At 44.1% G+C, this 27,785-nt stretch overlaps 1 protein-coding gene across 1 annotated transcript; it reads left to right on the top strand.

The window, feature by feature from the left end:
- The first annotated feature begins 309 nt into the window (after positions 1–309).
- Positions 310–19,195, top strand: eral1 (Era-like 12S mitochondrial rRNA chaperone 1). The gene is made up of 11 exons (XM_068010770.1): positions 310–465; positions 4,725–4,883; positions 5,627–5,754; positions 7,324–7,401; positions 11,166–11,212; positions 11,296–11,357; positions 11,458–11,570; positions 12,282–12,752; positions 15,928–16,077; positions 16,982–17,062; positions 17,945–19,195. Exons 1-11 carry the CDS (start codon positions 372–374, stop codon positions 18,065–18,067), a joined length of 1,506 nt encoding a protein of 501 aa, XP_067866871.1. The 5' UTR covers positions 310–371; the 3' UTR covers positions 18,068–19,195.
- The last annotated feature ends 8,590 nt before the right edge of the window (positions 19,196–27,785 follow it).

Below are 27,785 nucleotides of genomic sequence, written 5' to 3'. Positions count from 1 at the left end.
ATGAATGTTGCTCCTGGAAGGAGGTTGGTTGAGGGATGAATGTTGCTCCTGGAAGGAGGTTGGTTGAGGGGTGAATGTTGCTCCTGGAATGAGATTGGTTGAGGGGTGAATGTTACTCCAGGGATGAGGATGGTTGATGAATGAATGTTGCTCCAGAGATGAGATTGGTGGAGTGATGAATGTTGCTCCTTGAATGAGGTTGGTTGACGGCTGAATGTTGCTCCTGGCTGAGCAGCGCTGCGCCCTCCCCGCCTGTAGGTGGCGCGGCAGCAGCCAGCTGACCTATCCCGGCATGCCGCAACGCTACCACAATGCTTGGCGGGATTGTCATGGCGTTGGCGTGTTCGGGTTGCTGAGGGAGCTGGGACTCAATGGCCGCGGTCTCGGGTAGGGTCTGGCTTAGCCGGGCCCTCTCGAGCTTGGGGCGGCGGGGACAGCGTAGCCTTCGGACAGGCGGCCAAACAGGTCAGTTGTGGGCGGCACCTCCCTGGCAACGGGATCCAAGTGTTAATACAGCCCCGGGATGGAGGCCCAGTCAGGTGGCCATGACCCGCAGGCCCTCTAGGGCTCGCCTCTGGCGGGGGTCCAAACTTTAGTCCGGGGCTTGAGACTATCAATGGTGACCATATCTGCATATTGTTCAGAAGAAAATCCCTGACCGGCTACATGTGGGCGATTCATTTAGTTTTAGCCACTAATTTTGATAGAAATCACCTCACGTAGGTAATACAGGTAAATGTACTTCACGTGTGTTTACTAAAGAAACATCTACCTCCATTTAGTAACCAACAACATCTTGCATTTATAAAACACCGTTCACCCAGGAAAACATCCCCAAACTCTTCACAGGAGTGTAATTGACACCAAGCCAAAGAGTATTAGGACAGGGGACCAATTGTTTAATTGGCCAAAGGTTTAAAGGAAGAACGAGAGCTTTAGGGAGGGTTTTCCAGAGTTTTTACAATGATTTAAGTACAAGTTATACTTTCATTTTCACATTTTGCCACCAAACGCACAATAAGGTTGAAGTTCACATGTACACACTGTGAATTGAGTGTTGACGTTTCGTGTAACATCTGTTACTTGTTTTTAATTTACTGATCAGAAGTGCAGTTGGCCGCATCTGGATTCCCAATTAGCCGCATTTTTTTTAAATTTGTTTATGGGATCTGAGCGTTGTTGACAAGACCAGCTTTTAATGCCCATACCTAACTGAGCTAGACGCACAATTTGGTTTAAGTAACCTGTGTGATATGATTGTCGCTCAAATAAGCACAGACCCTCTTTAGATAAATTTGCAATCTGTCTCTGTTAGAGATCATAGAAATGTTTGATTTTATTTTAGTATAGAAATGTTTGAAGTGACTAACCACTCAAGACTAGCACATGTTGCACACCCGTTTAAGCCCGTGGAGCTGTGTTTGTTTTTATGAGTCAGATTTTAAAATCCAAAATGAGTTGTATTTGGCAGGTCTGCACCCTTGAATCGCAAATCTTAGTGCGGACATTTCCCCAATGTTGATCACTAGTAAAATGGAGATGATAAGCAGCTATAAATATTTAGATGTATAGAAAATGTTTTTTTAACTGTCATTTAAAATAAGCCGTGCAAGTGAGGTCTGGCACTGAGGATGTGAGATTGCTGAAGTAGAATTTTGCAATAGGACCAATTAAGGTAAATCCAGCGCACTCGCCTGACTCAAAAATTGTCTCCAATTTTGCTAGGCTTTATCGGGTGGTTTCTGCAACTTAATTTTTTGATCCACTTTTTTGGAAATGGAGGAAAAGAATTGACAAAAGGTATAAATTATTGCAGAAGTTACACTTTCAAATAAAAGCAATCATGACTTCAGGGCTTTTGTAAATCAGAGAGGACCAGTGGTCCACCTAATGCACAAATAGATCTCATTTTTTGCGAGAAGGAGAATTTGAACAATGATCGAACCCATTTGAAAACATGGGGGAAGTAAAGTGGAAATTTGGAGGTTGAGTTAATCTATGCCATATGATGCGATAATATGCAAACGTGTTTAACAGAAGCTGCAGAGCCTGTCAATTGATCTTAATCAGATGAAAAGTTAAATATTTCACCTTTGTTTTAAAGAATATATTTGTTCCCAATAGTTGCAGTCTTTTTCATTCAGTCCAGTATTATTTTGATTTGAAATAAATACAGAAAATGCTGGAAATACTCCAGGTCAGGCAGCAAATGTGGAGAGAGAAACAGAGTTAAATTTTCAGGTCTGTGACCTTTCATCAGAACTGGGAAAAGTTAGAAATGCAATAGGTTTTAAGCAAGTGAGGGGGGGGAAGAGTTGGATAAAGAACAAAAGGGAGGTCTGTGATAGGGCATCATGCAAGAGATTATTTTGATTTCAGAACAAAGAACAGTACAGCACAGGAACAGGCCATTCGGCCCTCCAGGCCTGCGCCGATCTTGATGCCTGCCTAAACTAAAACCTTCTGCATTTCCGGGGACCGTATCCCTCTATTCCCATCCTATTCATGTATTTGTCAAGATGCCTCTTAAACGTCGCTATCGTACCTGCTTCCACCACCTCCCCCGGCAGCAGGTTCCAGGCACTCACCACCCTCTGTGTAAAGAGCTTGCTTCGCACATCCCCTCTAAACTTTGCCCCTCTCACATTAAACCTATGTCCCCGAGTAACTGACTCTTCCACCCTGGGGAAAAAGCTTCTGACTATCCACTCTGTCCATGCCGCTCATAACATTGTAAACCTCTATCATGTCACCCCTCCACCTCCGTCGTTCCAGTGAAAACAATCCGAGTTTATCCAACCTCTCCTCATAGCTAATGCCTTCCAGACCAGGCAACATCCTGGTAAACCTCTTCTGTACCCTCTCCAAAGCCTCCACGTCCTTCTGGTAGTTTGGCGACCAGATTTGCACGCAATATTCTAAGTGTGGCCTAACTAAAGTTCTGTACAGCTGCAGCATGGCTTGCCAATTTTTATATTCTATGCCCTGACCGATGAAGGCAAGCATGCCGTATGCCTTCTTGACTACCTTATCCACCTGCGTTGCCACTTTCAGTGACCTGTGGACCTGTACGCCCAGATCTCTCTGCCTGTCAATACTCCTAAGGGTTCTGCCATTTACTGTATACTTCCCACCTGCATTAGACCTTCCAAAATGCATTACCTCACACTTGTCCGGATTAAACTCCATCTGCCATTTCTCTGCCCAAGTCTCCAACTGATCTTTATCCTGCTGTATCCTCTGACAATCTTCATCACTATCCGCGACTCCACCAACCTTTGTGTCGTTCGCAAACTTACTAATCAGACCAGCTACATTTTCCTCCACATCATTTATATATACTACAAACAGCAAAGGTCCCAGCACAGATCCCTGCGGAACACCACTAGTCACATCCCTCCATTCAGAAAAGCACCCTTCCACTGCTACCCTCTGTCTTCTATGACTGAGCCAGTTCTGTATCCATCTTGCCAGCTCACCTCTGATCCCATGTGACTTCACCTTTTGTACCAGTCTGCCATGAGGGACCTTGTCAAAGGCTTTACTGAAGTCCATATAGATAACATCCACTGCCCTTCCTTCATCAATCATCTTTGTCACTTCCTCAAAAAACTCAATCAAATTAGTGAGACACGACCTCCCCTTCACAAAACCATGCTGCCTCTCGCTAATAAGTTCGTTTGTTTCCAAATAGGAATAAATCCTGTCCCGAAGAATCCTCTCCAATAATTTCCCTACCACTGATGTAAGGCTCACCGGCCTGTAATTTCCTGGATTATCCTTGCTACCCTTCTTAAACAAAGGAACAACATTGGCTATTCTCCAGTCCTCTGGGACCTCACCTGTCACCAATGAGGATACAAAGATTTCTGTCAAGGCCCCAGCAATTTCTTCCCTTGCCTCCCTTAGTATTCTGGGGTAGATCCCATCAGGCCCTGGGGACTTATCTACCTTAATGCTTTGCAAGACACCCAACACCTCCTTTTTGATAATGAGATGACTGAGACTATCTACATGCCCTTCCCTCGGCTCATCATCCACTAAGTCCTTCTCTTTGGTGAATACTGATGCAAAGTACTCATTTAGTACCTCGTCCATTTCCTTTGGCTCCACACATAGATTCCCTTCTCTGTCCTTGAGTGGGCCAACCCTTTCCCTGGTTACCCTCTTACTCTTTATATGCGTATAAAAAGCCTTGGGATTCTCCTTAATCCTGTTTGCCAATGACTTTTCATGACCACTTTTAGCCCTCCTGACTCCTTGCTTAAGTTTCTTTCTACTGTCTTTATATTCCTCAAGGGATTCGTCTGTTCCTAGCCTTCCAGCCCTTAAGACTGCTTCCTTTTTCTTTTTGACTAGGCTCACAATATCCCGCGTTTTCCAAGGTTCCTGAAACTTGCCAAACTTATCCTTCTTCCTCACAGGAACATGCTGGTCCTGGATTCTAATCAACTGACATTTGAAAGACTCCCACATGTCAGATATTGCTTTACCCTCAAACAGCTGCCCCCAATCTAAATTCTTCAGTTCCTGCCTAATATTGTTATAATTAGCCTTCCTCCAATTTAGCACCTTCACCCGAGGACTACTCTTATCCTTATCCACAAGTACCTTAAAACTTATGGAATTATGGTCACTGTTTTCACCGTTTCACTGTTAATGTAATTCTTTGTATTCAAATGGTTGTCATTGTGACACGTCTAATCTATGTTTGTACTTATTAGCATTTGCCTTTCTGCAAAATGACCGGCTTCATCGAGTCACCCGCTCGTTAGCTAGTTACTACGGACGCAACTCGGCTTTGGGAGAGATATTGGGCGTCAGGAAACAAGAGACTGAGGATGTTGTTGGACAGTACCCTCCTGCCATCTCTGTGAGTAGAGGTGGGTTTCATTACTTGTACTGGGATTCCTTCTAAAGTTGGATGATCTGTGAATATTTTCATATGATCATCGGATCTTGAAGACTAAATGTTTTTCTACATGCAGTTTTGTGACTTTGGGTGTAACATGATTTGCAATTTTTTGACTGCCGTAAACTCCCAAGGACTGCGGGATAGGACTTGGTGCGAATCCATTGTTTTGAAGAATGGGAAAGAGAGATTAATGTATGATAGATTTCAGACGAAGGGACCAGCCTGATGCACTGCAGGGCTCTTTCCCAATCTTGCACACTGTGATCAGGATATGTGGGCACATAAAACTAGTTTGCACATCACAACACTTTTCATAACTGTGTACAAACTAGCAGAGACCCGCAAAACATTTGCAGTCAAGTTAGTGCTCTGAACCAATTCCGTCATCACATTCACCCCTTAAATGCCATTCCGTCCTTCTCATGCCATTCCTCCCCCCCCCCCACTCCTGTCATGCCATTCCATCCTTCCTGTGTCATCTCTCCCACGCTATTTCCATCCCATGCTGCCTCCCCTGCCCATGACATGTTCCCCACCCCCCTTCAAAACCTTGCCCAGTATGCCTTTCTGAGGTGCAGTGCCCAGAACTGAATGCAGATGTTCCAGATGGATCTAAACAACTTCTAATCATTCTTGGCCCTGCCTTAGCTCAGCACTTTGCTGACGAGATTCAGTTTCCTGAATTATTGAAGTTGTGTTTTTGTGTCCCAGCCGAGCAGGACGATCTCCTCGTCCATCAGCCAGACCAACCTGAAAACTCCCGAGTGCTGAGAGTCGCCATCATTGGGGCTCCGAATGCTGGTAAATCCACCCTGTCGAACCAGCTTCTTGGCAGAAAGGTAAATCAAGCTTATTTTCAAGAAAGACTGGGTGCTTCTGATTTTGTCCCTGATGCTTTCCTGCTATTGGTGTACTAGAGGATTTATTCTCAAAAAAAATGTTCTTTTCAGCAGGATTTTAGTTGTAGTTGTAATGCTGACTGATCAGGGAGCTGTGTTATATAACCACACTTCATTGCAGTACCTTTACAGCAAAGACCTGAAACAAATACAGCATTCATATAAAAGACAAAAAACTGCGGGATGCTGAAAATATAAAATAAAAACAGGAAATGCTGGATACACTCAGCAGGTCTGGCAGCATCTGTGGACAGAGAGAAACAGAGTTAATGTTTCAGGTCAGTGACCTTTCATCAGAACTGGAAAAAGTTAAGAGATGTAACAGGTTTTAAGCAATTCCAGAGGCAGGGAAAAGGGGGCAGAGGAGGAGAGGAAAAAATGAAAGGGGGAAGGTGTGAGAGAGTGGAGGGAAGGAGAGATTTCAGTGACAAAAGGAACGATGCTGCAAGGCAGAAGGGGCTGTAAAGAAACAAAAGCTGGGGCTGGAAGAGCTGTCAATAGTAACAGCAGAACCATTACAAGCACCTGCTGTCTTAAAAAAAAAAATGGGCGCAGTAGTTATGATCTGAAATTGTTCAACTCGATGTTGAGTTCTCGAGCATTATTTGTTTTGTTAGTAACATTGAGAGCCTTTCCGAAGGCTGTTCCAGTCCCTCTCTTTATGATGCCCTCAACCCCCACCCTTCAATGATATGACAGAGTAAGTGAAAGACATGCATTTATATAACGTCTTTCATGACTTCGGGACGTCCCAAAGTGCTTTAAAGCCAATGCAGTACCTGTTTTTTTTTTTAAGACCTGTAGTCATGTTAGGAAATACAGCAGCTCAGTGCAATGTCTGGAGTGCCATTCTTCATGAAGAGTCTCAGGCGGTGACTGTTGGCAATTTGTGCTGAGCATTACAACTGAGCCCAATCTATCCTCACCTGTTGGTCCCGTCTACTCTTACTGAAGAGCAATCACCTGGAAGAACCTTGCCACAGAGCTGTTTATATGAACTTCTGTCCCAGCTGAGATCAGCTAACTCAGCGTGCACACACGCCAGTAACCAAACTTAGCACCTTCCAGGTTTGTGTGACTCAACTGCGCCAAGCTACATTGTGGAAGCTTCCTTCCTCCTTTTGATCAAGCTGTGTCTCGCTTCATTTCCTGGCTGAGCTTCCAGTGTTCTTGTTGAGGGCAAGCTGCCTGATGGGTTTATTCTGTTGTCTTTTCCCAAAAGGAATGGTGAAGCTTCCAGCCTCCAGTAGGTATTACAGAGAACTGGGGACAGTAAATGTTGTGATATACACATTTCCGCATAAAATATAATCCAATCAGACACATATTAAAACATTTTTGGAAGACAGCTGCGTTGATTCTATGGTTAAACAGCTGGGTGTAATGTTTAACTGCATATTCATTAACTGTCCTATGCTTTCTGGTTAAAACAGTGATTGTTCAAAATTCTGCCCCAGGTTGGTTCTGATTTAATGAAAGTTGCTGCCTTTTCTGCTTATTTTGTTGCAGATCTTTCCTGTTTCAAGTAAAGTCCACACAACGCGCTGTCGAGCTCAAGGAGTCATCACCGTGGGAGCGACACAAATAGTGCGTGCCCACCTTTTCCTGAAGCATTTTGGTTTCTTTTCAAAGCGTCTTGGCCCCATGTGACTTTCTTTTGTTTCAGTGGGGGCGAGGTCATGAGCGAACTGTGCAGCTTTGTGTTTAACACAAGGACTTGGGTGGCCCAGACTGTTGTTTCCTCTTGCTGGGGTACAGCTCTTCAGAGTGTAAACCTTGAAAGCAAGGGTCAGCAGCATTTTCAACTATGGGAGGAAAGGTTAAGTTAGATGGAGCGTCCAGTCTACTTTTCTGCAGAGCACCTAGCGACCAATTTCACAGAGAGGAATGGCTGGCGTTCTGGGATCAAGTCCATTACCAGCTGTCTCCTTAAACCCCTCTTAACTGTGCACTGTACCGAGTGCAAGCAGCTCATGGACTTCTTTGTCACTTAAGATTGAGACTATCATTCATATGAACATACGGAGCAGGAGTAGGCCACTCAGCCCTTCGAGCCTGCTCCGCCATTCAATAAGTTCATGGCTGAACTGATTACTCCACATTTCCACCTCCCCCGATAACCATTCACTCCCTTGTTCATCAAGAATCTATCTAAATCTGCCTTAAAAATATTCAAAGACTCTGCTTTCACTGCCTTTTGAGGAAGACAATTCTAAAGACTCATGACCCTCTGGGAGAAAGAATTTCTCCTCATCTCTGTCTTAAATGGGCGACCCTTTATTTTTAAACAGTGACCCCAGGTATTAGTCTAGTAAACCTTCTCTGTACTGCCTCCAATGCATTTACATCCTTCCTTAAATAAGGAGACCAATACTGTACACAGTACTCCAGATGTGGTCTCACCAATGCCCTGTATAGCTGAAGCATTACCTCCCTACTTTTATGTTCAATTCCCTTCACGATAAATGATAACATTCTATTAGCTTTCCTAATTATGTGCTGTACCTGCATACTAACATTTTGTGATTCATGCACGAGGACACGCAGATCCCTCTGCATCTCAGAGCTCTGCAATCTCTCACCATTTAGATAATATGCTTTTTCTATTCTTCCTGCCAAAGTGGACAATTTCACATTTTTCCATGTTATACTCCATTTGCCAGATCTTTGCCCACTCACTTAATCTATCTATATCCCTTTGTAGCCTCCTTATGTCCTCTTCACAAGTTACTTTCCTAACTATCTTTGTGTCATCAGCAAATTTAGCAACCATACCTTCAGTTCCTTCATCTAAGTCATTTATATAAATTGTAAAAAGTTGAGGCCCCAGCACAGATCCCTGTGGCACACCACTCATTACATCTTCTACAGAAAAGGCTGCGTTTGCTGACAACGCAACCACTAGGTGACACTGCACTGGCACATGCGCATATGCAACCTGTTCCACTAAAAGGTCACAGTTTGCGACGTTCAGGCAGCTGCCAGGATTAAAGATGGCGCTGCTCAAATAATCACACAAAGGCAACGTAACCCATGGCAGCACACAATGGCTGGAGAAAGCAAACAGGTGAAGCGAGGAGCGAGTGGCCAAAGGGGGGGGGGGAGCTGGTGGTGTAAGAGAGTGTGCAGGGGGGAGGAAAGAGGGGGTGGGGAGGAGAGAGTGGGGAGGTGGGGGGGAGAGGAGGTGAGCGCACCTGCCGCCACCAAGGTCTTCGGCCGCTCTCTCCCCGCCTTCCCCCCCACCCCCCATTACACGATGACATCATCTGCACATGTGCCAACCAGTCCTGGCAATGCAGAATGCCGCACACGCGCAGAGAGCTGGAGCCCGTTTGCGCATGTGCGCAGCTTGGCGCAGTCTGATGACTTCAGCGGCCGGCTGCATTGTCAAGAATCACTTTGTATAGAAAATGACCCGTTTATGCCTCCTCTCTGTTTCCTGTTAGCTAGCCAATCTTCTATCCATGCCAATATGTTACCCCCTACCCATGAGCTTTTATTTACTGCAATAACCTTTGATGTGGCTCCTTATCAAATGCTTTCTGGAAATCTAAGTACAATATATCCACTGGTTCTCCTTTATCCACAGCACATATAACTCTATCAAAGAACTCCAATAAATTGGTTAAACATGATTTCCTTTTCACAAAACCATGTTGATTCTGCCTGATTACCTTGAATTGTATAGCTTCTAACATTTTCCCTAAGACAACTGATGACTTAAGCTAACTGACCTGTAGTTTCCTGCTTTCTGTTTCCTTTTTTGAATAAAGGACTCACAATCGCTATTTTCCAATCTAATGGAACCTTCCCCGAATCTAGGGAATTTTGGAAAATTAAAACTAACACATCAACTATCTCACTAGCTACTTCTTTTAACACCCTAGGATGAAGTCCATCAGGACCCGGGGAGTTGTCAGCCCACAGCTCCAACAATTTGTTCCGTACCACTTCCCTGGATTGTAATTTTCTTGAGTTCCTCCCTCCCTTCCATTTCCTGACTTACAGCTAATTCTGGGATGTTACTTGTATCCTCAATAGTGAAGACCGATGCAAAATATCTGTTCAATTCATCTGCCATCTCCTTATTATCCATTATTAATTCCCCAGACTCACTTTCTATAGGATCAATGCTCACTTTGTTAACTCTTTTCTTTTTTAAATATCTATAGAAACTCTTACTATCTGTCTTTATATTTCTAGCTAGCTTTCTCTTGTACTCTACTTTAACCTTCCTTATCAATCTTTTCGTCATTCTTTGCTGTTTTTTATATTCTGTCCAAACTTCCGACCTGCCTCCCATCTTTGCGCAATTATAGGCTTTTTCTTTAAGTTTGATACTATCTTTAGCTGTTTTAGTTAACCACGGATGGTGGGTCCCACCCTTGGAATTTTTCTTTCTCTTTGAAATGTATCTATTCTGTGTATTCTGAAATATCCCCTTAAATGTCTGCCACTGCATCTCTATTGAACTATCCCTTAACCTGATTTACCAGTTTACTTTTGCTAGCTCTGCTTTCATGCCCTCATAATTGCCCTTATTTAAGTTTAAAATAATGGTCTTGGACCCACTCTTCTCTCCCTCAAACTGAACGTAAAATTCAATCATATTATGATTGCTGCGACCTCCTCTTCCTTCTTACATGGTGTCATTTACAGTCGAGAAGGAGACTGTTTGGCCCATTGGGTCCATGCTGGCCCTCCGCTGAGCAATCCAGTCAGTCCCACTCACCCACTCAATCCCTGTAGCTATGCAGGTTTATTTCCTAACCTGCCAAGGAAAATCTCCACTGCCCCCCTCCACTCTCCCTGCCCTTGACCATAACCTATGTCTTTCGTTTCTCTCCTGTCTCTCTGAGCTTACCTTGCCTGTCAGACCACCCCCTTGACTCCATTCTCATAAAATTGCTGACCATCCAGCTTCTGTACCTGGCTCCTACGCGAGGTGACATTGTAAAATAGTCCCTCTCCTTGGCTAACTCTTAAAACCACCATTGTCATCCTTCTCCTCAAAAGCCTTAACAGCTTTGTCCCAGCAGATTACCGCCAACTTCTCTTTCCTCTGGAAAGTCCTTCACATATACAACTGTTGCAATCAGGGACTCTGTTCCTAACACCTTGCCCTTTGCTTTATCCATTTTTTCCCCTCCTCCTTCACGAGCCTCTCAAATCTACTTCTTTACTTCAGTCACCTCCCTTAACTATTCTCCCAACACCTGCTTAGGGTTTAATATCCCTTGTGAAGTGCCTGAAGTGTTTCCCTCCCTATGATGTGCTGTGTAAGTGCAGATTGGCGTTCATTCTCATGCTGTTCCTGATAATTCATTTTCTCTCTCTCACTTTCGCTGCAGATTCTTCTGGACACCCCTGGTCTCATTCCTGCCATCAATGGAAAAAGGTTCCACTTTTTTTTCTACTTTTATTTCACATTTTACTATTTCTCAGGTTTGTTTAATAAGTTAACCATTCCATTCCTTCCAGGCACAACCTTGAGAAATCGCTGCTGGTTGACCCCTGGCACTCGGTAAAAGAAGCAGATCTGGGTGAGTGAGAGAGAGATTTATCTTAGTCCAGACAGCCAACTGTGGCTGTACCTGCAGATCACATGTGAAATGCTTCTTTTTGTTGTGTTTTGCCTCCTAGTGCTCGTTTTGGTCGACATCTCCGACCACTGGACGCGCAATAAACTCCCCACTGAAGTGTTGAAATGTCTTTCAAAGTATCCCCATCTCCCAGCAGTTCTGGTCTTGAATAAGGTAGGCAACAGGCAATTCTTCCGCGGGACTTGAATCTGGACCTCCTTCCAAAGGGAAATATCTTTGGAATTAAATAGAATTAGTTTAAATAAACAAGAGGCCTTTCGTTTAAATAAGCAGGCTGGTTCTTGACACTGTGGCTCAGCTGTCAGTCAGAAGGTTGTGGGTTTGAGCCCCCTTCCAGTCGCTTGAGCATCTAATCCAGGCTGACAGTCTGAGGTGCTGTGTTTCAGATGAGCCATTAAACTGAAACCTGGTCTGACCCCTCAGGTGGACATAAAAGATCCCTTGGCACTATTTCTAAGAAGTGTAAGGGAGTTCTCCCTGGTGTCCTGGCCAATTTTATCGCAAAACTACCATCAGTTTAAAGACAAAAATAACTATCTGGTCATTTACCTCATTGCTGTTTGTGGGAGTTTGCTGTATGTGAATTGGTTGCCGCGTTCCCTACATTAACGCAGTGACTACACTTCTAAAAGTACTTCATTGGCTGTAAAGTGCTTTGGGACATCCTGAGATCGTGAAAGGCCATTTAGAAATCCAAGTTTTTCTTTCTGTTAGAGAGGAGAACATGCTGTATGATCCTTCGGGGCATTTAACAAGATGAATAAGAGAGTTCATGAAGTCAAGGAAATTAGATTTATTCGCACATTATAACATTTTTTAAAAATCCAACCCATTGAGTTTCTCACTTTTGTTTGTTGATTCTAGGTGGATATGTTGAAGAATAAAGGCCTCCTTCTGGAATTGACAGCCAGGCTAACTGAGGGAGTAGTGGACAATAAGAAACTGAAAATAAAGCCTAGGTTTAACTCTCTGCCACAGTCTAGTACGCTCACCGGAAATGTGTCCAGGAAAGACAGGACTAGGAGCAAATGTGAGGACAGTGAGCCACCAGTCGAAGCCAGAGCCTGGGATAGCACGTCCATTATGCACAAGAAAATCCCCGTTGCCCATTCTCGCAGAGACTCCGACTTACCTTGTGCAGAGGTCCCTGATGACCATGTTTCTGGCAGTGACAGCAGGGTCCAGCAACCAGAATGCGCAGAGACCGAGTGGCACCAGGGAGCAGTTGGCCAGCATGGGGAATCCGAGGACTTGAAACATCGGCAGGGGTGGCCTCACTTCAAGGAAGTGTTTATGCTTTCAGCTGTCAATGGGGAGGAAGTAGAGACTCTGCAGGTGAGCAAGCAAAGCCACCATGAATTGGTCAGTGACCTAACGGGTACAAAAATAATTTAAAAGTTAATAAAAACTTAAGCCTTTATTCCACAGGAGCTGGAATACAAAGGGATGGAATTGATATTACAGTTATATAAAGCTCTAGTTAGACCCCACCTGGAGTAACTATGTTCAGTTCTGGGCACTGCAGCTGAGGAAGGATATATTGGCCTTGGAAGGGGTGCAGGGCAGATTTATCAGAATGATACCTGGACTAAATGAGTTAAATTAGGAGGACAGGTTGCACAGACCAGGCTTATATTCTCTTGAATATACAAGATTAAGAGTGATTTAAGTGAGATGTTTAAGATGATTAAAGGAATTGATAGGGTAGATGGAGAAAAATTATTTCCTCTGGTGGGGGAGTCCAAAACCTTAAAATTAATCTTTAAAAAGCCATTCAGGGGATAATGCCAGGAAGTACATCAACAACAACAACTTGCATTTATATAACACCTTTTAATGTCATAAAGCATCCCAAGGTGCTTAATGAATGTTAACAATAAAAAAAACATTTTTGACACCAAGCCACAGAATGAGATATCAGGACAGATGACCAAAAGCTTGGTCAGAGGTAAGTTTTAAGGGACATCTTAAAGGAGGGTAGAGAGATGGTAAGGTTTAGGGAGGGAATTCGAGAGCTTGGGACCAAGGTAGCTGAAAGCATGCAACTAATGGTGGGGCAGTGGAATTGGGGAATGCACAAGAGGCCAGAATTGGAGGAGTGCAGAGATATCAGAGGATTGTAGGGGCTGGAGGAGTGCAGAGATAGGGACAAGGCCATGAAGCAATTTGGAAACAAGGATAAGGATTTTAGAATTGAGGTGTTGTCAGACTGGGAGCCAGTGTAGACTAGTGCGCGTAGGGGTGATAAGTGAACATGACTTGATGCGAGTTAAGGTATGGGTAGCAGAGTTTTGGACGAGTGCAAGTTTATGTCAGGTGGAAAATGGGAAGCTGGCCAGGAAATCTGGAACACTCTTCTCCAAAAAACTGGGGGTTAATGGACAATTCTAAAACTCATAAAAATAGCAAGTGCTGGAAATACTCAAGTCAGGCAGCATCTGTGGAGAGAGGAGAAGAGTTAATGTTTCAGGTCTGTGAACTTTCATCAGAACTGTAACGTTAACTCTACTTCTCTCTCCACAGATGCTGCCTGACCTGCTGAGTATTTCCAGCACCTTCTGTTTTTATTTCAGATTTCCAGCATCTGCAATGTTTTGCTTCCAAAATTAATAGATTGATGGATTTTTGTTAGGCACAATTATCAAGGGTTATGGAACCAAAGCGGGCAGGTGGAATTAAAATAGATCAGCCATGATCTAATTGAATGGCAGAACAGGATTGAGGGGTCGAGTGGTCTCCTCCTGTTCCTATGAGGCCAATACATTCCCCCTCCTGAGTTTGCTTGTTGTGTTTCTCAGGTTACAGACTTTATTTCAAAGTAGCTTATATTGTGTTTGCATCACAGTTACAGAATCACAGAATCTTCAAGCACAGGAGGCCCATTTAGTTCATCATGCCTGTGCTGGCTCTTTGAAGGAGCTATTGCAATTAGTCCCACTGCCTCCACACTGTAAATTTCTCCTTTTCAAGTACATAATCAAATCCTGTTTGAATTTTACTGTTGAATCTGCTTCCACCGCCCTTCCAGGCAGTGCATTCTCAGGTCATAACAACTCACTACATAAAAAGAAATTCTCTTCAGCTTTGCATTGAGTTTATGTTGTCGTCTCTGCCTTGTAACGTCAGGCCACCCCAGCATTGCTCGTGTTTCCTCTCCATCAGTGCCTTTGTTTATTGCCCCACAAGCTTCCAGTATTGCTCATGAGGTGTGTGACGTTTGACCCATTACCATCTCCTAGTGTTTGATTTAAGAGAACTTGTGAAAGATTGGACAAGCTGATTCATTGGGGAGTAAGGTAAAATAGCCTTCAGACAGGAGATTTGGGATTTAGTTACTTTTAGGCACTTGCGTCAGACACTTTTAAAAGGATAGGATATTGTTGCTGAAGTCCGAGGGAGTGCAGCACTACAGTTGAACAGTCCGACTTGGGGCATGGATTCTGTCAGTGCACATCTTGGCCGCAGGTGATGTATTCTATTACTTTGACCTTTTGCAGTAACGGATGGACTTTTCTTTGGGGGATTCAGGGGGTTGGATAAAGAGTACAATAAGAGTATCACAGTCCTGCTGTGTAGAAAGGGGCCTGAGTGGCCTTTTGCTGTTTCAAATGTTTTCCCTCAAAGAAGGAAAAATCAAATGAACATGTCTTCACTGCAGAACAAGTTCAATGTTCAGCCAGCTGAATGGGTCCCTCCTGTCGGGTGAGTGCACCAGCTGAATGGGTCCCTCCTGCCGGGCAAGTGCGCCAGCTGAATGGGTCCCTCCTGCCGGGTGAGTGCGCCAGCTGAATGGGTCCCTCCTGCCGGGTGAGTGCACCAGCTGAATGGGTCCCTCCTGCCGGGCGAGTACGCCAGCTGAATGGGTCCCTCCTGCCGGGCGAGTGCGCCAGCTGAATGGGTCCCTCCTGCCGGGCGAGTGCACCAGCTGAATGGGTCCTTCCTGCCGGGCGAGTACGCCAGCTGAATGGGTCCCTCCTGCCGGGCGAGTGCGCCAGCTGAATGGGTCCCTCCTGCCGGGCGAGTGCATTGGCTGACTGAGTCCTCCCTGCACAGCTGAATTTAAAGTCAAATGTTTGAGGATGGCCACAGTTTACCTATTAATCTGCAGTTAGACTTTCATTTAAGTTTATTTTGAGATGTGACGAGGTTAGCAAAGCTTTCACTCGAAAGCTAATGCTGGAAGATGCAAACTTTTTGTCTTTGTGGCCAGTTTTAACTGCATACCATGGAGTCTGGCGTTCCAGAGCCTGTGGTTCTAACTCCTCAGCATACAGCAGGTGAATTGAGACAATTAATTCAGTGGGACACTTACTTGAAAACTAAAACTGTTTTTACTCAAAGGGGTGATAGAGTTTTGAATGACTTACAGGAGGAGGTTAGTGAAGCAGACAGTGGAAATGTGCTCAAGAAGCAATTATGTTTTTGTGGAGAGGGTCATTTTCAAAGGGACCTCCATTTCCTAAAAGCAGTCTTGCATTCCTACACTATGATCCCTTTTCTGTGTGTTCAGCGGTACCTGATGTCAAAGGCTCAGCCAGGAGCCTGGGATTATCACAGTGCAGTCCTCACTAACCAGTCACCCCAGGAGATCTGCTGTAACCTGATCCGGGAGCAGTTATTGGAGTACCTACCTCAGGAGGTGCCGTACAACATCACTCAGGTAATAGTGGATTGTTGGGCTATAGTGGATAAGACAGTGACTCTTTTCTGGTCTCTTTGGTTTGAATCTGATGGTAATCTCCTGTCTTGTTAGCTGGACAGATTCTGGTGAAATGGGTATGGATACTCTTAATCCTGCACCGAGTCATTCAGCCAAGGCCCTGTGGATGTTAAAGATGCTTTGGCTCTATCCGAAGAAGAGCTTATTGCTTTGGCCAATATTCCTCACACCACCCCCACCAAAAACAGATTCATTGGTTGTTCATCTCATTGCTATTTGTGGGATCTTGCTGTGTGAAAATTGGCTGCCATGTTGGCCTACATGTGCACCATTCCTACATTTTGGAATAGTTCACTATGTCAAGCACTTACGGATATTTCTGAAAGACTCATGGTTCCCTGTAAGTGCAGACTTACCCCTCCCTTCCTATAAGATCCCAGCAGGAAAGTGCCCCTTTCTTGATACTAATTGTCACACTCGTCCTGAGAGCTGGTGAGGGAGATGAGAAATAGTACACTGTTGTATTAAGTTATCTCCCTGAGGACTAAGTGTGTTAACCCTGACCTGGAAGTGCTCGGCAGCTGAATCACCTTTGGTGAGGGGCAAATTCACCAAATATCAGTTTATTTTTATCTGAGCCTGATACCACCTGCTTGGATCACTCGCCCGACACCTCCCTGGTCTGGGTTCCCTCCACCCCTGACACTGCCTGTTCCCCCTCTTCTGGGTCCCACTGTCCCCAACCCATCGGTCTGGTCATTAGAGGAGCTGGTGAATTGCGTAGACCCTACCAGGTGTGTTGCTAGGCAGAACCTGAGTGTAGATCAGGGTTATGATACATACCCAGCATGAGCATGCGAGACAGCAGAAGAACCTTAACATTAAACATGTCTTTGCCCCTCAGAGCACAGAACTGTGGGAAGAAGGACCAAGCGGGGAGCTCCGAATTCTGCAGAACATCACTGTTGCTCGAAAGAACCACGCGGTCAGTATACACGTTGGATAGAGACTGTGCTGCAATACCCTCCTGATACTGTCTTTCAGATTGGTTGAGGACAGTTCTTTGTCTGTGTATGTCAGCAGGCTATTTGATCATGGGAGTAGTGTTAACGTTCATTCCTGATCATGTGGAGCTAATGCAGGTCTGAAAGGGTTAAATATAACTCTGCTTGAAAAGTAACTGCTCCAATTTCTGCCTCAAACAGTCATTCATTTAAGATTAAAACAAACCATGGACAGAAGTGGGGGTGTTGTAAACTTGGTCCATTTCTATGTGGTCCTTTAAAGACGGGTTGTCCAAACTACTCCTGTCGGCACCTTGGCCTAGGTCTAAATCAGTCCTGTTTATACTTAGCAAATATTTACTGTGAATATTTGAATTTTTACAATATTACATATTAGCCTGTTCAGCTATTCAATTAAATAACGACTGAACTGTATCTTAATTCCATTTACCCACCTTAGCTCCATTACCTTTAATACCCTTTTGCCTAAAAAAATCTATTAATCTCAGTCTTGAAATTGTCAGTTGACCCCTAGTGTAGCAGCCTTTTTGAGGAGACATTTCCAGATTTCCACTCCCTTTTGTGTGAGGAAGTGCTTCTTGACATCACCCTTGAACAGCCTGGCTCTAATTTTAAGGTCATGTCCCCTTGTTCTGGACTCCCCCCACCAGAGGGAATGGTTTCTCTCGATCTCCTGTATCAATTTCTTTAATCATCTTTAATGCATTGATTTAGATCAACCTGTCATTTTCTAATTTATTTGCCTATATTCTGAGCCACTGCACTCAATTTTTGAGAAGTGCTTTGAGACGATGTGAAATCTTCTGTTAAATTATTCCTGTTTCAAAATTTTGCCTCCACAGAGATTGTTGATTGGTCAGGGAGGTCAGCTGATTGGCAAGATTGCCCGAGATGTGGGGCAGGAATTGATGAACATCTTTTTGTGTGAGGTGCAGTTGAAGCTGTGTGTAAAAGTGAAGAAGTGACTGTACCGTTCGTTACCTGCTGCATTGCCAGAGCAACTGCTTGCCACCCCTGCTGGATCGGCAGACACAACATCCAAACTCGGTTTCGAACATACGGTTTCCTCCATGACCTGTAATCCAATTGTGGCAAGCCTTCAGACGTCTGACAGAGGGTGACCCATTTACTCCTCGGGAAAGCACACTGGAGTTTGCTGAGAAGGTGGATCAGGGTTTTTTTTTTGTGGAGCTCAATTTTAAAAAGCTCTGTGTTGCAATCCGTTCTTATTGATGGGCATGTTGACTGAAGCAAGTTGTGGGGTGGGGTTGAAAGCAGCACCTGAAGATGCTGGGTCACAGAACCTGCTGTTCTGAGGCTTTTTCCTGTTATATTTGATCATTAGGCCCTTAGTGTGGTGTCACACAGCTCCTGTATAATGTTTAAATCAATGTGCTTTTATTATTCATTCTCGGCATGTGGGTAAGGCTGGCATTAATTGCCCATTCTTAGTAGCCCTGACTTAGGAGTTTTGTTTGAAGGGTTTGCTAGGCTGCTTCAGAGGGAAGTTGAATCAACCACATGGGTGTGAGACTGGAGTCACATATAGGCCCAGACTGGGAAAGGAAATTAGTGAACCAGTTGGGTTTTTACAACAATCCGACAGCTTCATGGTCACTTTTACTGATCACTGCTTATTTCCAGATTTTTGAGCTGTATTCAAATTCGCAAAACTGCCCACAGTGGGATTTGACCTTCGGTTCTCTGGTCCAGTAGCACAAGCACAATACTACCGTACCCTAAAAGCCTGTTAATTTGTGGACTCGATACTAACAAATCTTTGTACTCAGATATAGGATTAATTCTTCAATGAGGCATCAGTACTGAGAACAGCTGTGTCCAAGCCTCCCACAGGTAAACAATGACCAGATTGGGGCCTCACAGGCAGACTGCAGCTTGTACTGTGATTATTTCTGTAATGAATGCACTTGGTGTTTCATGGGATAATTCAACATCTTGTTCTTTCCCTCTCTTGATTAGGACTTCTGCTCAGTCTGAACAGTTGGGCTGTTGAGTCTGCTTTAGTTTGGATGTATTTATATTGGTTATAAAATGTCAGAACTCCTGTAAAATAATTAGAGTCTTCAGTGAAATCCTTGTTTATTGGTGTTATTGTCTGTCCTTATCTCACAGCTCTCACACACTCCAGAACAAAGTACAAGAAATAGCTGATCCCTCTTGCACCTAGCCTTCAGCTTCTCTTTCTCTGCTGTAACCCTTGTCTCTCTTTTATCAGTTCTTCATAAGGGAGAAATAAACAATTAACTTACATTCTGACTGCTTCCCCCATGTAACTGCGTAATTTAACTTCCTTTCTCAGGGCTCAAAACTGTGGAACCCATGAGAATCTCCCCTTCTGCAATCAAAATTTTAAATTTCAAACTTGTCACATAATCACTACTTCTGGATTTCATCTTTCAGCCTCACTGCTGTCTTGCACTGTGTGCTTTTACTCTGGGTCTCAGTAGTGAAAATAGGTGATTTTTATTCCATTTCATTCTGTGGCGGGGAGGCCGGCTGTGGAGACATAGAACTCAAAAACGCACTGTGCTGACACTAGATGTCTCTAGAACTAAGTAAATTGCACAAATTTACAGTGTACCAAAGTCTCTGGAGATGGAAGCTTGTCACTGCAGCAACATCCTCATTTCAGGAACTGCATGAAGGAAAGAAATAAAGAACTTGCATCTATATCGTGACCTCAGGACCTCCCACAGCACTGTACAGCCAATGAAGTACTTTTGAAGCATTGTCACTGTTGTAGGAAACATGATAGCCAATTTGCACACAGCAAGCTCCCATAAACAGCAGAGATAATGACACATAATCTGTTATAACAAGTGAATGTGGAACAGTGTCTTTAACCCAAAGCTACAGGGCGATTGGATTCTGGGTTGTAAAGGGCAGCTTTCAGCTCAGAAAGCAAGAAATATTTCTTTAACCCTGTCTCAGAGATTGGTTGAGGCCAAGTCTTTGTGTGTGTACGTCAGCAGTCTATTTGACCTTGGGGGTAGCACTGCTCTCACCCGACACCCTCATTTGCCAGCAGAAATGGCTGTAATATGGGGGAGGTCCCTGGCTCATGTTATTCCCCCTCTACCTCAGTAGTGCTGTGGGGAAGCTGTTGGATCCGAAATCCTGCTGAGATTATGTCACTCAGCATAGGTGGTCCAGCTACCAATGAGCCAGTCATCAGTTCTGACAAAGGGTTTTGCCTCCCCCAGAAATATGAACATCTCTATTGTAAGATGTGTGCTTCCAGCATTTTCTGATGTTATGTCTTTAGTGGGGAAGTTAATTTCCCAACCAATTCCTCACAGCTCTAACTAACTGCTGTGGGAGAGTGAAAAACAGCCAGTGTTGAAGGGTTTGTTTTCAGTGTGGATGTAGTGATAAAGCGAACTTGGGCTGGAAGCCAGATATCTGTGGGTGGGGGATGGTGTGTGGAGTGAGTGTTAAAAAGTTAGCCTTCAACAGTTCTCGCTCCTCACAGCAACACCAGCCCTCCAAATCCAGCTATCACCGTGGCCAGCTGCTGTGGGAGGTGAAGATGTGTGGAGCTGGGATAGGACTCACCTTTATCTCTGGGCTCCATGCACGGGTGCAAGAGAGCCTCTCTGAGCTGATGTTAAGAGCAAAGGTCTGCAGTACACAATCAGAGATAACAAGAGGATCCAGATACAGAGCATTCAAGGGCGTGACTGCTCTGTCGCTGTTGAACATGCACACAATATTACTGCTGTGACCATTTTTAATGACCAGAAGTTTGTAAACTTTGAAGACTGACAGGAGAACAAACTATTATGCAGAATTTACAGCACAGGAACAGGCCATTTGACCCAGCTGATCTATACTGGTGTTTATGCTCCACAGGAGCCTCCTCCTAAATACATACGTGGTCCAGATCATGAATGGTTTTGATAGAGTAAATAAAGACAATCTGTTTCCAGCGGCAGGAGGGCTGATGGCACAGATTTAAGGTGATTGGAAAAAGAACCTTTTTTTTTTTTTACACAGTTGTTGTGATCTGGAATGTGCTGCCTGAAAGGCTTGTGGTAATGTCACTGGAGTAGTAATCCAGAGGTCCAGACTAATTCTATTTAATAAACATCTGGAATTGAAAGCTAGTCTCAGTAGTGCCATGAAACTGTCATCGATTATTGTAAAAGCCCATCTCGTTCACTAATGTTCTCGAGGGAAGGAAATCTGGCCTACATGTGACTCCAGACCCAAAGCAATGTGGTTGACTCTTAACTGCCCTCTGAAATGGGACAGCAAGCAACTCAGTTGTCAAAGGCAATTAGGAATGGGCAACAAATGCTGGCCTTGCCAGTGGAACCCACATCCCATGAAAGAATTTTAAAAAGCAGATTAAATAGTAACTTTCAAAAGGGAATTGGGTAAATACTTGAAAATGAAAAACATTTGCGGGGCTATGGGAAAGGAGCTCAGAGTGGGATTAGCTCTAACAAAGAGCCAGCAGAGACACGATGGGCTGAATGGCGTCATTCAGTGATCCCACCCGATCAACATAACCTCTTCCTTTCTCCTTCGTCCACTTATCTAACTATCCCTTGAATGCTGTTAGCCTCAAACTCTCCATGTGGATGTTCTACAGGGAAGGAGAATTGCTGGAACAGCCTACTGCAGTCAAGGTGTCAGCTGTATCCTCTTGATTTTATCTTCCCTCTGACTCATTCAAGACCCATTCCAGAGATCTGAGCCCCTAATCCAGCCTCACACTCCAGCGCTGCACTATGAGAGGACCAGTACTGAGGGATTACTGCAGTGCCGGATGGTGAGTACTGAGGGAGTGCTGCACTGTCAAGGGGGCGGTACTAAAGGTGCTCTACACTGTCAGAGGGTCCGTACTGAGGGAGCCAGCACTAACAGAGGGGTAGCAATCGGGGACTGCTGCACTATTGGAAGATCAGTACTGAGGGAGTGCTGCATTGTCAGAGGGTCCGTACTGTGGGAGCACAGCACTGACCAAGGGGTAGCAATAGGGGAGCGCTGCACTGTTGGAGGATCAGTACTGAGGGAGTGCTGTACTGTCGGAGGGTCTGAGGGAATGCTGCACTGTTGGGTCAGTACTGAGGGAGTGCTGCAGTGTCAGAGGGTCCGTACTGAGGGAGCTCAGCACTGCCGGAGGGTCAGTACTGAAGGAGCACTGCAGTTTCGAAGGGTCAGTATTGAGGGAGTATGGCACTGTTGGAGGGGTAGTTCTGTGGAAGAGCTGCACGTTTGGAGTTTTGAAAGTTGCTGTTGAAACTGTTTCCGCCACCCTTTCAGAAAGTGCATCCCAGGTTTCAACTTCTGTAAAAGAAAAATTTTATTATCTCCCCTCTGGTTCTTTTGCCAATTATCTTCAATCTATATCCTCTGGTTACCAACTCTCCTGCCAGTGTGAAGAGGTTCTCCCTATCTACGCTAGTAAATCCCCTCATGATTTTGAACACCTCTTTTAAATCTCCCCTGAATCTTCTCTGCTCTGAAGAGAACAACCAAGCTTCTGCAGAAAATCATGATGAAAGAGGAAATTAAAGATTCAAAGACAACAGGAAAAATCCAACAAACGAGCAGTTCCCCACAGGATTAGAATATTTCCATTTCCCTCATTCAGGGTCTGATTTTTTTTTGCCATTATAATATGTCAAAGTTACGCAAGGTGTTCAGTACCAGCAATTTTATTGATGCAGATTTTGCTGTCGAAATAATGGTGAGATTAATAGCGCTCATTGTTATTTATTCATGAATGTTACAGTAACTTCAGGAGAGGGACAAATATATGGTGAAAAGCAGAAATCCAAGTGTTGCTGTCCAAGTCGTGCTGTTCCATTCATAGCGTTGTGAAAACTGCATCTCTGCCTCACCATTGAATTGCATTGAACGGTGTGTGACATTGCTGTACTGACATGGTAGATATAAACTAAACTCAGCACAGAAAATTGTCATTAAAGGAGTAAGTGCCCTATTCATGACATCCTAAGTGTTAATTACTGCCGACCGACCTCTCTGGCACGGAAAGTTAACTATTACAAATGTGGTGTCTTTTTCAGGTTTTAATTACACAATGTACAGCACAGTAGCAGTTCATTTGGCAGAACTGGTCTATGTTTATACTCCACACGAGCCTCCTCCCACTCTCTTCATCTCATCCTATCAGCATATCCTTCTATTCCTTTCTCCCTCATGTGTTTATCCAGCTTCCCCTTAAATGTATCGATACTATTCACCTGAACCTCTTTCTGTGGTTGGGAGTTCCACATTCTCACCACTCTCCGGGTAAAGACATTTCTTCTGATTTCTCTATTGGATTTATTAGTGACTAACTGATATTTATCACCCCTAGTATTGGACTCCCCCACAACTGAAAACATCTATCCTGTCATCTTGAGGACATCTATCAGGCCAGCCCTCAGCTTTCTCTTTTCTAGAGAGAAGAGCCCTAACCTATTTAGCTTTTCCTCATAAGTATGTCCTCTCAGTTCTGGTATCATCCTTGTGAATCTTTTTGCACCACCTCCAGGGTCATCGAGTCATTTATGGCACAGAAAGAGGCCACTTGGCCTATCAAGTCCATGCTGGCTCTCCACGGAACGATCCAGTCGGTCCCATTCCCCGTGTGATCCCCATAGCCCTGTAATCTATTTCCTTCAAGTGTTCATCCAATTCCTTTTGAAGTCATAGAGTGTCTCTGCTTCCAGTACCTTTGCGGGCAGTGAGCTCCAGATCATTACCACACACTGCATAAAAAAAGTTCTTCCTCATATTTCCCACTGCATCTCTCACCCAAAACCTTCAATCTGTGTCCCCTAGTCCATCAATTAATGGGAACAGTTTTTCCTTAACTAACTTAGCTGAGTCTGTTATATCCCTGTACACTTCTATAAAATCTCCCCTCAATCTCCTTCGTTTTAAGGAGAGTACCCCAGCTTTTCCAACCTAACCTTGTAAATAATATCCTCCATCCCTGAGTGCCTCCAGATCCTTTTTGCTCAGTGCTCCAAGTGTGGTCTAACCCAGGTTCAATACAAGTTTAACATAGCCAATAATTTTCAATCCAATCCCTCTATATATGAACCCCTGTATTTGGTTTGCTTTTTTTCAATGGTCTTATTAATCTGCATCGTTACATTCAGTGATTTGTGTATCTGTGCCCCCAGATCCCTTTGCTGCTCAACCTCATTTAGACTCTTATTATCCAAGCAACTTGTGTCCTTATTCTTCATACCAAAATACACCACCTCACACTTATCTAGATTAGACATCATTTGCCAATTACATGCCCATTCTGCAAGTTTATTAATGTCTGCCTGTATTTTGTCACATTCTTCCTCAGCATTAACTACACCTCCCAATTTGAGGGCCATCCACAAACTTTGAAATTGTACTTCTCATTCCTGAGTCCAAATTATTTATTTAAATTGTGGACAATAATGGTTCCACATTCGCCACCATTCCCCACTTCCCCCACCCACACTGAGTAACGCCCTCACACTGGCTGCAGGTGATGTTGGATCTGATCATAGAAATTTACAGCACAGAAGGAGGCCATTTGGCCCATCGTGTCCGAGCCAGTTGACAAGTAGCAATCCAGCCTAATCCCACTTTCCGGCTTTTGGTCTGTAGCTTTGTAGGTTCGGGCAGTTGAAGTGCATATCCAAGTACTTTTTAAATGTTATGAAGGTTTCTGCCTCTACCACCCTTTCAGCTCGTGAGTTCCAGACCCTCACCACCCTCTGGGTGAAAGAATTGCCTCTTGAATCCCCTCTAAACCTCCTACCTCTTACCCTAAATCTATGCCTCCTGGTTATGGACCCCTCAACCAACAGGAATAGGGGCCTTCCTATCCACTCTATCTGGACCCCTCATTATTTTATACACTTCAATTAGGTCTCACCTCAGCCTCCTCTGAAGTAAAGAAAACAACCCGAGCCTATCCAATTTTTCCTCATAACTAAAATTCTCCAGTCCAGGCAACATCCTTGTAAATCTCCTTTGTCCCCTCTCCAGCGCAATCCCATCTTTCCTATAATGCGATGACCAAAACTGCATGCAGTACTCCAGCTGTGGCCTAACTAGTGTTTTATACAATTCCAGCATAACCTCGATGTGAAGGAATCATTTGTTTTTGATATTATGAATTTATTTTCACTGAACAGAATTTTTGCAGCAGAAGTGTTTTATTGAAGGAAGGTTGCAATGGTTTGTAATGGACACAATAGCACAGCTGCTGTGTTGGTCAGCTGCTGTACCCCTCTTTACATTTATATTGGTTTGTTTTATCATCAGGACACGCGCCTGCAGCAGTCACAAATCCACAATACGCCAATCAGCCCCTCGCACCCTTCTGCTTCTTTCTCTCCTCTCTGACCGGCTGTTGAGATGAGTCTGAGAGCAGCGGTATAACCCTTACCAGTACTTATACAAGTAATGGTAACGGTTTAACCGACACTCCCCTCCCTTTAGAGTCCAACGATGTATCCTGAGCGAAAACACACATAAGAGGGAAAAGCAGGGGTTTTTATCACATACCAAGATCAACAGAGATCGGGAGAGAGACCGGATTGGGTTAGTGCCACAGCTTTGACCAAGTACCAACAGATCACCTTCACTAAAATGATTTGTTCTTTTGTTATGTAAAAGACTTTCTTCCAATCATCGAACAACAACTTGCATTTATAAACACCTTTAACATAGTAAAACATCCCAAGGAGCTTTATAAGGGGGTAACACACACTTAAGTATGGTTTCAGGTGATTGCCACGTTCTACTGCACCAATACCAGTGTGCTAATGTGGTCAGTGCTCCTCTGTTGCACTTATTCTGCTCACTCTCCCTCACTACACCTTTCCTTAATCTGTGGCATTCGTCACATCCCTCGGGCTTCCCTTCAAGCTACAATCTACAGGTTTTTAAACTCAAGCTTGGCATCACTTAATAATTACACAGGAACAGGAGGAGGCCATTCAGCCCATTGAGCCTGTTCTACTATTCTGTTAATGGATGGCCGGCACAGACACGATGGGCAGAAGGGCCTGTTTCTGTGCTGTATAACTCTATGACTCTGTGACTGATCTCAGTGATCTATGGAGATTTCCTCCATATCCCTCGATAGCCTTACCCAACGAAAATCTTATCGATCTCAGTCTTGAAATCTCTAATTGAGCCCCAGCATCCAGAGCTTTTGGGGGGAGAGAATTCCAGATTCCCACTCCCCTTTGTGTGAAGAAGTGCTTCCTGACATCACCCCTGAATGGCCTGGCTCCAATTTTAAGGTTCTACTCCTTTGTTCGGGGCTCCCCCGGAAGAGGAAATAATTTCTGTCTGTCCTATCAAATCCTTTAATCATTTAAATACCTCGATCAGTTCACTCCCTTAATCTAAACTCGATAGATAACAAGCCATTTGTGTAACCTGTCCTCATAATTTAACCCTGTAATCCCTGGTGTCACTCTTGATCAACTTTCTATGTTCTCTGTTTTATCTCTGATGGGGTCCTGCTCTAAGGACCTTGATCCTTTCACCCGAGTGTCTGCATAATTTTTAAAAATGAAATTTTTCAGCAACAGACATGACAGGGCATTGGATCAAATCTCATTTGAAGCTGATTGGTTTAAAGTTTTCTCATATACCAAGTTCCAAAGAAGCCCAACAGGGTGTAAAATTAAAGCTGGACCATCACAGAGAGGCATCATACAGTGGCATCATGCACAAATAACCAGATGACATTGTTGGGACCCACAGTACTTTCTTTTAACGGAAGTTACAGTTTGTTCTCTGCTTGACAAAAGAGAATTGCTAAACACTGTTGAACAATGACAGTTTGAATTTAAGAGTTTAAAAATAACTTGACTGATTTCAAGACACGACGACTCACAGAGGAAGGAAGAGGGGAGAAAAGGAGAATTGACTGACCCATGGGCAGGGGGAGGGCAAGAAAACAAATCATGAACAGTAGAATGGAAGTTATAGCCTGAAGATTTAACCAATCTTTGCTTCGCTTCCGATCACCCCTCTCCTATCAGAAGCTGCGCTGCACCATCAGATGGTTGAGATCAGCACAGACCCCAATTCCTTACTGAGTGACAGTGTGAGGGAGCTGGATTAACATCAGTAGAGATACAGTCAGTAACACGGGGTGCTGGGAGAGAGGGGTTACTGAGTTATTAAAAATAGCATTTTCCCTAAGACGGATGTTAAGCTAACTGGCCTGTAGTTTCCTGCTTTCTGTCTCCTTTTTTGAATAAAGGACTCACAATCGCTATTTTCCAATCTAATGGAACCTTCCCCGAATCTAGGGAATTTTGGAAAATTAAAACTAACACATCAACTATCTCACTAGCTACTTCTTTTAACACCCTAGGATGAAGTCCATCAGGACCCGGGAAGTTGTCAGCCCACAGCTCCAACAATTTGTTCAGTACCACTTCCCTGGATTGTAATTTTCTTGAGTTCCTCCCTCCCTTCCATTTCCTGACTAACAGCTAATTCTGGGATGTTACTTGTATCCTCAATAGTGAAGACCGATGCAAAATATCTGTTCAGTTCATCTGCCATCTCCTTATTATCCATTATTAATTCCCCAGACTCACTTTCTATAGGATCAATGCTCACTTTGTTATCTATAGAAACTCTTACTATCTGTCTTTATATTTCTAGCTAGCTTTCTCTCGTACT

Source organism: Heterodontus francisci, chromosome 30 (genome assembly GCF_036365525.1).
Source record: "Heterodontus francisci isolate sHetFra1 chromosome 30, sHetFra1.hap1, whole genome shotgun sequence".
NCBI classification, from domain to species: Eukaryota; Metazoa; Chordata; class Chondrichthyes; order Heterodontiformes; family Heterodontidae; genus Heterodontus; species Heterodontus francisci.
Note: the sequence above shows the minus strand (reverse complement) of the source record. Positions and strands in the feature narration are given on the sequence as shown.